The 12,500-nt window shown below is 44.3% G+C and overlaps 1 protein-coding gene across 1 annotated transcript in view; it reads left to right on the forward strand.

Annotated features, from left to right (window-relative positions):
- Nucleotides 1–12,500, forward strand: part of LOC134468266 (pleckstrin homology domain-containing family G member 3) — a 164,682-nt gene that overhangs the window by 24,605 nt on the left and 127,577 nt on the right. Inside the window, exon 2 of the mRNA XM_063222209.1 lies at nucleotides 11,129–11,196. Within this exon, the coding sequence (XP_063078279.1) occupies nucleotides 11,148–11,196 (49 nt within the window). The 5' untranslated portion in view covers nucleotides 11,129–11,147. The remainder of the gene's footprint in view (nucleotides 1–11,128; nucleotides 11,197–12,500) is intronic.

The raw sequence follows: 12,500 nt of genomic DNA on the forward strand, positions 1-12,500 counted from the left end.
ATTACCGGTTAACCACCGGTTAATGAGTCTCAGTAACCGGTTAAGAGTTTTTTCAATTTTCGCCATCCCTAGCTTGGAGACGTCACATGACCTACGTTCGAAGTTGCAGCTGACTGGGGTGACCTATATTTACTTAATTGAGCGTAAATGGCAGATGAAAGATTCCACTGACTAGCATTAACTTATGTAATATAATACATATTTGTCTAAATTGATGATTTATTTATCAGCCACGTTTCCGCGCCACCCCTGAGGGGGCCCTGCGGCACCCCAGGGTGCCCCGGCACCCCTGTTGAGAAACACTGGGATAGGATACGATATGATAGGATAGGAGATAAGATAGGAGATTGAATGGAATAGGTTAGGTTAGGATAGGACAGAGGATAGGATAGGATGCGGTAGGATAGGGGATAGAATAGGATAGGATACGGTAGGACAGGATAGGATAAGTTAGGAGAGGAGAGGAGAGGATAGGTCAGGATAGGTCAGGGTAGGATAGGATATGACAGGATATAGAATGGGATAGGATATGGTAGGGTAGGGTTGGATAAGTTAAGAGAGGATAAGTTAGGACAGGATAGAATAGAGTAGGATTGAACAAGATAGGAGATAGAATGGGGTAGGATAGGATATGGGATAGGATAGGGTAGGGTTGGATTGATGACCATGCTCGTATGACCAAATTACCCCGATGATAGATTTAAGCAATAACACTCCACACCTTGGTGGCTTGTGGTGGGTACCCTCTGTGAAATGTGGTTAGTTTGCAATGTCCGTCAGGACTGATGTGATTTGACAGTAAGGAACGACGCTTGGCTGTGTGTGCGAGTGTGTGTCTGACTCTGTGCGTGTATGTGTGTGTGTGTGTGTGTTTGGCAGAGGGAAGAAAACACTATGCTGATTGATTCATGTGTGTGTGTGTGTGTGTGTGTGTGTGTGTGTGTGTGTCTGTGTGTGTGTGTGTGTGTGTGTGTGTGTGTGTGTGTGTGTGTGTGTGTGTGTGTGTGTGTGTGTGTGTGTGTGTGTGTGTGTGTGTGTGTGTGTGTGTGTGTGTGTGTGTGTGTGTGTGTGTGTAAGGATGGGCTGTCTGTGACTGCAGGCTATTACCTGGGCTGAGGTTTGAGAATGGAACCTATGACAACACAACTCAACACAGAACATGCACTGTGCACACTCACACTGGCTATTCCCAACACTGGCATTGGCTAAGATGCACACACACACACACACACACACACACACACACACACACACACACACACACACACACACACACACACACACACACACACACACACACACACACACACACACACACACACACACACACACAGTTTGAAATGGTAGGCTACCTCACTTAATTCATTATAGTCCAGTCCAATTCAGTATTCCTAGAATATTGGGGGAAGAGTATTGAGCCCAAGGGGAATATGATCTGATACTTCATCCATGCAATATGTCAGTCAGTGAGACAGTGACATAAATGAATGCAGCAAATGACATTTGGGTCAAAGACGTCTTTGTCATTCAGTGTTACGGACACCTTCCGCCGACTGTAATTGCAAAAAACACGATTTTTAAATTGTTTCAAGTGAATGGATGACAGCCGAGGCTTTCATGAATTCCCTGTAACAATAAATAAATAAAAAGAGTCATGTTTTTTACAGTTACAGTCAGCAGAAGGCATCCATTACACTGCATGACAATGCTATTTTGCACGTCTTTGACCCATTTGCATAACACATGAATAAGAAAGAATTTAAAAAGTCATAGTCCATAAAACACAAAAATCACAACAATGTTATACTGATGGTCAGGAGCTATTGTCTGTCTTTGTCTTCTCATCCTGTCCGGTTCCGGTCCTAGCCCACAGTAAAGCGTTCACTTGTCATATCGCAGCCTTAGCCAAGACAAGATGTGGGTTTATTTAGCCCAGCCCTTTCCCCAGCTTCCTACCACATCTATCACCAACAGGATCAGGCCAAGTGTGTGTGTGTGTGTGTGTGTGTGCGTGTGCGTGTGCGCGTGTGCTCGCGCTTGGTTCATGCATCTTGGCTGTTTTGTTGTGTGTGTGTGTGTGTGTGTGTGTGTGTCTGTGTGTGTGAATCCACATCCACCAATTAGTCTGGCTACTGACTGTCCTCTCATTGACCCCCCCCCCCCCACACACACACACACACACACACGCACACATGTACACACGCACATACACACACACACACACACACACACACACACACACACACACACACACACACACACACACACACACACACACACACACACACACACACACACACACACACACACACACACACACGCCCTCCTCATCTCTGCAGCCGCGGTGGGGACCTACAGTGCATGCCTGTGGTTTACTGTTGTTTGAACGCCTCCCTCCCTCCTGATCTTGGTTTACACGTTTAGCCAAGGCACGCTTTTCTACACATGTACTGCATGCATTGCAATGCATACACAAACACGCATCACTTTTCTCAATCAAAACATGCTGTTTTTGGTGAGAGCATGGGTAGTTTGTGTATTAACACACACTTTACACAAGTGCGATTTCAAGTATGTTCAGTACGCCATTTGAGCTCTATCACCTGTGTTACGCATGATCGGAAACGATTACGTTATGTAATAGTAGTTCTGACCTTTCTGCAAAGATGCTTTTGTGAGAAAACATCCCCCCCCCTTACTTTCTGATGTCTTCCGCTAGTAGTGCAGACAGTGCTGACTTAAAAAAAAAAAAAAATTTGAAGTATTATTTTGGGGGCTTTTCAAGCCTTTATTTTTCGTTTATATGAGAGTCACACAGGACAGTGACAGGAAGTGAGTTTGGAGAGAGAGACGGGGAGGGGTCGGCAAAGGGCCCGGGTTGGAATCGAACCCGGGTCAGCCGTGTAGTAGACCAGTGCCCTTAAGCCCGTTAAGCCACGGTAGAGAAAGTGCCATCTGACTTTGACAGTGTGGCTGTTGAGGTAGCTGTTTTAGAGGAAGCGTCAGTCAGCTGTGTTGCCTGGCATCAGTGTTGCCAGATTGGGCTGTTTCCCACCCAATTGGGCTGCTTAGGATGGCTGTGTGCGGGTAAAAATGGCATTTAGCAGAAAAACCCGCCCAATTTTTGCCATAGAAATCAATAGAATTGGGCGGGATTTTGTGCTTCTAGGCGGGTTTTGAGCATTTTTTGGGCTGGAAATCATCAGCCTTATCTGGCAACCCTGCCTGGCATGCGTCTATGGATGGACAGATTTACGAGGTGGGAAGGGAACGAAGATCACCAGAGGCCGTCAGGGGGCACCGATTGCGTCGATCCGTGGCCGTCGTTAACCTCTCGTTCGTTAGGACCTTAGTTCCCAAACTGGGCGATAGGGATCCCAAATGGGGATGTGGGCCGAAGGGAGTGTTTTTGCAGAATATTCTTTTGATTCAAAAGGGGATCCCGAAAGAAAAAAAAAGAAAAAGTTTGGGAAGCACTGCTTTTTGAGATCAGGGTGGGTAGAGGTGAGAGGAAGTTCAGGCAGGGAAGTTGTGAAGTGGGGACGAACGGACAGTCCAATGTTCTGGAGTGGAGTGGAGTGAAGCGGAAAAGGCAGAGACAAGGAAGGGAGGGATGAGAGGGATGGAGGGGGGTGGTGGAAGTATGAGGACGAAAGGATAAGGGTGGGGTGTGGAGGATAGTAGAGTTAGACAGCCTGGAAAATCAGACCATATTATCTCCCCCAGGCCTCAGTGTGGCATCGCAGTAGCAGTAGCAGTAGCAGTAGCAGCAGCAGTAGCAGTAGCCCAATGAAGCAGTCCTGCCCATCGCACTTCATTATGTAAAAGCACGATTACAGCTTGGCAGAGTGAACAGGAAACAAGCCCTGCTAGTGCAGCGGATGGGATACACAAAAGGGCCAAATCGTGCACTTTTGAGTAAAAGCATGACCATCAATTCAGCTCACAATCAATTCATGTTTTTTTATGGGCTTCATTGGTGGAAGGTAAAAGTTAGTGGAATTGACAAATAAAGCCAATGGACTTAAAATGTTACTCTAATCATAGAATGGCCCATAACCCATATCTGATTAATATTAGCGTTGGAGGTGTCGCAAAAAAGCTGAATTTTCAAGATGCCCGCCAAATCAATATGGCCAATCCATATTATTAATGAAGCTACCCAACACTTAGTAGTAAAAGCATGAAAATTTGTGCACAGTCCCTTCGTAATATTGATCATCAGCATGATTTTTTTTTTCATTCCCAAACATGTGATATTGACTTGTGAATTAAGAAAGCTAGCAATGTTAATGCAGGCTTTTTGAAGCAATGTTACCATGTTGTTGTTTTTCCTAACCTTAAAATAACCTTTCTAAAGTATTTTCTGAGGTTCATCTTCTACTTGGACATAGGTGAAAGACAGAGGTGCGTTCCAATATGAGACCTTGCTTCCTCCACTTGTGCTTGTGGCCTCGTACCAGGAAGTAATATGTCATGATGATATCACTGACAACAGCATTATATTTCAATATCTTGCAAAAGCTCAATTGTAAAGTCTTTTTCTCATTTGCAATTGGGATGGTGAATGAAAAACAGCCCCCCAAAAGTTGTTGTGGCTAGGCTTACAGCTGGGAAATTTGTATTGTTTTCTCCACGGAGGAGGGGCCAGGAGGTGGGGTGAGGCCACAAGTGCAAGAAGAGGACGCAAGGTATCACATTGGAACCCACACAGAGTTCCCCTTTATCACCTTCTATGGGCTATTAGTACAGAAAGTACAATTCAGTGGAGCGGGCTGTCTTTGATTTGAAATGACCCCTTTGGCAACCTGTAGGGTGAAGTAGAAAATAACTTGGTGTTTCTTTAAACAACAGTTGAAGTCCAAAATACACGTTCATTCCCTTGTCCCCAAAACACATAGAATTGACTCCCTTATAAAGGAAACAGTTTAGTTTTAAACACCCTCACCGCCTAACTATGCACATTTTTCTATTCCCCTCGGTCGTTTGAAAACCAATGCTCGAGTTTCCATGCTAGCCAGCCGGTGTCAGACATGTTGAGGGTGTAATTTGGTGTAAAATAAGGGGAGCCGTCTGAAACTCTGAGCTTTGTGGCCGCAAGTGTTGTGGAGGGCGGAAGCTGCAGCTTAATAAACTCTGATGGCTACTCTTGGAGGAACGATTAGTTCAACAAGGTAGGTCGAGGCTGTGGGAACAGAAACCCTGATATTTTAAGGGCCCATTGCAACACATTGCAACACAGGTCAAATACCTCTACAACAGTCTTGAAACCGCGCACACATACACTCTCTCTCTCTCTCACCCTATCTCACTCTCCCTCTCTCCCTCTCTCCCTCTCTCCCTCTCTCTCTCTCTCTCTCACTCACTCACTCACTCACTCACTCACTCACTCACTCACTCACTCACTCACTCACTCCTCCCTCTTTCTCTCTCTCGCTCTCTCGCTCTCTCTCTCTCTTGCACGCACATGCAAATACTTGTGTGCAAATACTCCATACTCATTTTCGCGCGCACACACACACACACAAGCACAAACACACATATAACGTCATACACCTCCACTGGATGAGCTAATAGGGAAGAGTGGGGAGCTGGCTTTCCAAGGAAAATCTGTCCTCAAAAAAATGTTTTCATTACCGCCATTTGTAATGAAAGCGAAAGAAAGGCATGCAGGCGAAGAGGGATGTGGGCCTCTAATGTCATTTTGTATCTTCCCCGATCTCTCACATTGAATCACTCTCTCACGTTAAGGAGTTCTTTCTTGAAGGGTTCTTGAAGCATGGCAATGAATGGGTCTCTTTGTGTAGTTTAGGGGTGTGCAAAATAATCGTCATATCGATGCATCGCGATACTTACTCTCACGATACAATGCATCGATTCATGACAAGGTATCGTGATACTTATTTTCTCAATATACTGCATGGATTCATGACAATTGATTATTTGATAACAATAAAATTCGATTTGCCACGAGTTATTTTGTTCAGTAGAGAATAGGTAATATTTCTGTTGTGATGTAAGCTCTCTCCCAGATGATAGAATGCTTAAATAGAATGAACTGACTTAAGAAAGCTACACAGCAACTGACAAATAAGCTGTATTTTACACATTTACTGAAGTAAATATCGCAATGCATCACAGTAGTACATGAATCGCAATGCATCGTGATAGAATCGCATCGTGGCATGTGTATCGTGATGCGGATCGAATCGTGAACCCTTTGCCAATACCCACCCCTAGTGTAGTTGCGTAGAGTTTATGCACTGCTCCTGTACTCCTATATTTACTGTTTTTATTACCGCCATATGTAATGGCATGCATTCGAAGAGGGATGTGTGTGTGCCTCTAATGTCATTTTGCATATCTTCCCTAGTCTCTCACATTAACTTTTTTTTTTTTTTTAGTATTTTTGTTGGGGCTTTTCAGCCTCTATTGGTTTTTGTGTGACAGGATAGTGAAGGAGAGACAGAAAGTGAGCTGGGAGAGAGAGACGGGGAAGGACCTGCAAAGGACCCGGACCGGGAATCGAACCCGGGTCTGCCGTGTGGTAAACGTGTGCCCTACCATTTCAGCCACGGTAGGGCCGTCCCTCACATTAACTTGGCAGCGAATGGGCCTCTCTGTGTAGTTGTGAGTTTAAATACGCTGCTCCCGTGCTCATATATTTTCCTTAGTGTTTCGCATTGCCTCACTCCATCATTATTGGAGGAGGTTTTTCCCCAGCCTCTTGAATTGCCTCACTCTTTTCCCTCGCTCACATTAAGGAGTTTAGTATACTTGGGATCGCTCCTCTAGTCTGTTACGAAGGGGCCTTTGTGTGAAAAGTTTACACACACACACACACACACACACACACACACACACACACACACACACACACACACACACACACACACACACACACACACACACACACACACACACACACACACACACACACACACACACACACACACACACACAAACACACACACTTGAGTCTTGCGCTCATATATTTTTCTTTCTGCCCGCAGTCCTGCAAGTTCTTTTCCTCCTCTTGACCCTTTTTAATTCAAATAAACGTGACCGGGCTTACCCATGCCATTAGACATAGACGTTGGAGGGGGGAGCGTGTGTTGTTTCAGTCAGAGAATGAGTGAGAGCACCCCCCCCCCAAAAAAAAAAAAAAACAGTGTGTTACTTTTAACGTGAAACACATTATGTGGCTTTCGGGGGCCGGATGTTGAGTTTCCTAAATGTCTGTCTCCTCTATGCTACCCTTCTATTGTCAATAATTTAGTCTGGATTAGATCCTTTTTTTCCCTTTCTTTCTTTCTTTCTTTCATGTACAGCTTTAACACAAAGACTAACAGCTGAAAAAACAAGATGGCTCAGTACTGTTGCTTGGACAGCATTTTTTTTTGTTCTTTCTTTTATATGACGTCACTGACACCTTAGACACAAAACGTGTATAAATGACAGTGATGTGCCCCCTATAGCAGTGATTCTCGAGTCGGGGACGATGCCCGTTGCAGGTCTGACTTTAACACCAAAGATTAGTCAGTTCCTCTTTTAGGTAGTGAGTCACCAGCCAATCGGTGGGAATATGTCAGGACTGTAAACACGACTTATGATATGATAAGGCGCACCGTCGCGGCTATCTTGATTTAATATGTTGCTTTAGCTTATAGGAGCACATTGTAGCAAGCGATAGATCCATCATGCAGCAGTGGAAGAGCATAGCATACCTCAGGCGTGAGGCAATAGTGCAAGACAGCACAGCAGGATGGATTCATGTTTTTTAGCCACACTGCGGGTCAAAGGTCAAATTCCTTGGAGGGGATGGAGATGATGTTCTCAGTCATCACGCCAAGACTGAATCAGCGCGCTAGTCCGATAACGTCAACGTAGACAAGACTCATCGCATGCAGTCTTATTCTCCAAACCCAGTAGAATGAATATTTTTCATTTTTTTCTCAATGTCAATGGAGTATATGAATGTCTGGTTGGTTTATGGAAGGCTTTGTGTTACAAAGAAGACGGTGTGACGTCATGCGGTTGGAAGGCACAGGTTTGTTAATGCAGAGGGCCCATAGCCAAAATCTGAGGGGCCACTCTGTGTCATGTCATGTGCTTCTGAAACATACTGTATCAACCTACCCTACCCTCCCACCTCAAGTTACTCTGTACACACACTGCTCCAACTCGACATGTGACTGTTTATCTGTCGATCTGTGAGGGCCTCAGTTGTTTTATTATTCTCTGGAGAAGTACTCATCTAGCCTGATTATCATCGACTTTCAAATCTCTTGGACACTTGGTTTGACCAAGAGCATAACAATGAACATTTCCCAAACGGCATGGTTGACCCGCCTCCCTAGGTTTGCTATTAGTTGACTGGTTTCCGACAAAGTGGGTGGAGTTCCCGATTTTTATGGAGATCAGGAACAATATTTACATTGCTCTTGGCCTGACTAGAAGCAACACCGAAGGTGTTGCATCACTAGGAGGGCATAATGACCTGGCTAGGACTCATCCCCACTTTGCCATGTTTAACACAACTGAAGATTATAAAGACTGTTTTTTATCAATATCTAACAGGTTCAGTGAAATGTTAGAAAGTGCAGAGAAAAATGTCCATAATTGCAGCCATACCTAGCTGTTCACATTGTATTTCCTGTCAAAAATATTCACCTCAGTTAGAAGTACTCTTCTTTTTTGGCACTTACCGTAATTTGCTTGTGGAAAATGGCACCCATATTGTTTTGTGAGTTGAGGACGTTATGGAATTTTATTGATTCATGATGGAATGTGTCAAACTGCTCAGGCTCTTTACAGTCAATGACTTGACCACACTAACTTAAGTTCTCCCTTCTTGTGTTATCATCATAGACAGTATATAATCACAATAAACAATATTTTTTTTTCCATGCAAGCTATTGCACCCACCCAAGGTTCCTCTTTGCATAATTGCCCATTGAACTCACCTGTATTTCTCCATCAGTGTGGCCTGGGCTGATTGTTTTATTCCAGAGAAGAACTCTACTGACATTGTCTTGTATGACTGTGTTGACATCATGAAATCATATTGTCAGGGTAGGCCACATTGTTTCATGCTATTGCACAAAAACGACACCATAGATGGTAAAACAGCATGCCGTCACTATTGTGCTACGGGTGAATTTGCCAACACTGTCTTTTGCGTAATATGAGGAAATGGCGGACTTGTAGCAACGTGTTTCAGGGCTGCCATCATCAACAACCAAACTGCCTCTCATTGAAATATTGCCTTGCAAGACTACCTTCACAGACAAACCCTTGTATTCTACGTATATTTGAATAGTTAGATAAACATTTGTGTTTGGAAAGTCTTGATAAAGAAAAGGCAACATATTGGTACAAAGCCATTATTTAGACCTGAGATAAGGGTGCATTTCCCAACACTGTGTTTTGCATAGCACGAGGAAATGGCAGACTTGTACCTGCGTGTTGACTTAGCTGTGGGATGTGATGTTTTGGAGAAGTATCAGGTGAGCGCACCTGGCTCTCAGGTGTGTTTTGCTGAGGTGTGGTGATTAGGCTGTCATGGTGGCCCGTGTTTACTTGTTCTTCGGCTGATCTTAGCTACGGTGTGATGATTTGGCTGACATGGTTGCACGATGTATCGGCCAGATGTGTCGGTATCGGCCGATATTTGACATTTCTCAACACATCGGACATCGGTCCGGTGGGTAAAACTGGGCCGATGTTAACGCCAATGTGTTTTTTACGGTTCTAAAAGATTGGACTTGACGGTGACGATCATTGTTTGTCTTCTAGTTTGTCTCTATTTTTTATCTAATTTTATCCCAGGGAGTTAAAAAGTGTTTTTGGAAATAAGAGGACATTAAAAAATTCAGTTTGTTTGCATCATTGTCAGTCTGTATTAAATGTTACCTCTTTAAAAAAAACACAAAAAAAACATCGGTATCGGTTAATATCGGTTATCGTCCAAAACCGCAGTATCAATATCGGATATCAGTATCGGCCGAAATGTTTGACATCGTGCATCCCTAATTTGGCTGACATGGTTGCCTGGTGAGCTTAGCTAAGGGGTACTTTCCAATATGCAGACTCCCGTCCTCCCTTGCTCACTTGCTTCCTTGTGGCCTCGTGATGACGTCACTGACAACAGAATCGTATTTCAATATCTCACAGAAGCTCATTTATTCTGACATTTTCTCATTTGCAATCGGTATGGTATGGTGAATGAAGAATAGTCCCCCGAAAGTTCCTGTAGCTTTAGACTGACAGCGGGGGAAACTTAATTGTTTTCTCCACGAAGGTGGGGCGTCAGCGAAACGCGAGGCCACAAGCACAGGCTGAGGATGACGGTCCTGGAAAGAACCTAAGGTGTAATGATTTTGCTGTCATGGTTGGGCTTACATTAGCTAAGGACTGCAAGTCAAGCTACTTCCTCCCAGCCTTTGCTGTGCAACCTTGTGACATGAGGCTTGACGTCATTGGTCATCAAAAGCTTTTATTCAATATCTTGCAAAAACACATTTCAAATGTTCTTATTTGCAATTAAGATGTTGAATGGGAGAAAGCCTCCCCAAAAGTTAATCTGGGCTGGTTGTGACGTGACAACGGGGGAAACTTTATTGTTTTCTCCACTGAGGTGGGCTACACTGAGACCATCGGCAAAGGATGGAAGGACCAGGAAAGGATGGGAGAAAGTAGTTTGACTCACACTCAAAGTAAGAAAATGATTAGGAGTGGTTGCCTTGTTGACTTCTCTTCAGGTGAGCTTAGCTGAAGTTGTGAGGATGAGTTTGGAGTAGCTGCCTTGTTGACTTTTCTTCAGGTGAGCTTAGCCAAGTTGTAATAGTGGTACTGAACTAGAGTTGTCAAACATGACAGGAGATGTAAAGAAAACGTGCCACTAACGTTTCCTTTCAGCACAGGTGTCTGACTTGAAACAAGGATTGAATCAAATGTATGGCTTTTTCTCCTCAGTAACACAGTCTACAGTATCTACCTCAGCAGGTACTGTGGAAAATCTGGTCTGGTGTAACAACGATGTACAATATCATGTGCTGCTGTTGTACTTACACCATCAAATGTACTTCTACTTTGACTTTTGACACCTCTGTCTCTTCTTCTTCAGCTCCTGAGGAGAGAGTGCCATGCCCGAGGGATCTCACAGCGCCACTCATGACGTCCCCATGGGCGAAGGTAAGCCTACAGCAGTGATTCTCAAACTGTGGGCCAGGGCCCACTGATGGGCCCTGAAGGTATTCCAAGAGGGCCTTGAAATTATTTTCTAAACATCAATGTCATACTTTTGTATGTGTTGCTGTTGATTTTATTTGGGTTTCATGGTTTAATAGTTCAGAGGTGGGCCCCGAACCGTGAAAATGTCAAGTGCGCCCGAGTTGGAAAAGATTGGGGACCCCTGGCCTACAGTATTGTCCGTCTGTCTCACTCTCAATCGCTCTCTCTCTCTCTCTCTCTCTCTCTCAATCGCTCTTTCTCTCTCTCTCAATCGCTCTCTTCTCTCCATCTCTCTATCTCTCTCACTCTCTCCTTCTCTCTCTCTCTCACTCTCTCTCTTGCTCCCTCTCTCTCTCAACATCTCGTGTGCTCTCCCTGCCAACCTTTTCTGGTCCTCCTCGGTGTCTTTTAAACACTGGGCTTCTTGGTTTTCCCTTTGTGGATTTCTGGCCAGTAATAATATACGCCATAATAAACACCCAATTATGGTGACTTCATGTACTCTAACATTCACACATTCATCATAATCCCACCTGTCGCATTTACTGTATATGACCATTCCAGGGGTGAATTTCTCAACACCAAAGTTGCTTACTACATTAGCTACTTTGTTGTTTTCAATGCATTTTCCCATTGGCAACTACCGAAGTTGCTAACAGGCTAACAACTTCTCTTTTGAGAAACTCACCCCAGAGTTGTTGCTTTAGTAGGTATCTTCAACACGCACACTTTATTGCCACAGTACAGTTTACACTTCAAACATTTTTTTCCTGCTTTCTGGATTGTAGTTTTTGGTGCAGTTAAAGTGCGTGTGCTACAATTTTAACTACTTTTGGCATTTTTCACAGCATACACCATCGTTGTGCTGCAGAGCCTATGCTATACTGCGTGGTATGCATCGTGTTTGCTAATTACACTGTATTTTCGCGGTTACTGCGGTTTCTATTCATGTAAACAGGAATTGGTCATAGGGGATCGTTTAGCAAATTTGCAGACATGCATGAGCTGAGAGCCATTACCTTTGGCCATTATGTTTTATGAAAAGTATGTTGGCTCAGTAAATAGGGACTCGCTCTAGGATGGATGGATGGATGGATGTAAGGATGGATGCATGGATCGTCGGGAGATGGAGGTGGGAGTGCCGGCAGGGTTTTTTATATAGTATGTGTGTGTGTGGGGGTGTTTGTGTGTGTGTGTGGGGGTGTGTGGCTGTGTGTGTGTGCGCGGGGGGGTGCCCCTGTGGTGAGATGCCAGACGTTGCCTAC

This window comes from Engraulis encrasicolus, chromosome 18 (genome assembly GCF_034702125.1).
Source record: "Engraulis encrasicolus isolate BLACKSEA-1 chromosome 18, IST_EnEncr_1.0, whole genome shotgun sequence".
Taxonomy (NCBI): Eukaryota; Metazoa; Chordata; class Actinopteri; order Clupeiformes; family Engraulidae; genus Engraulis; species Engraulis encrasicolus.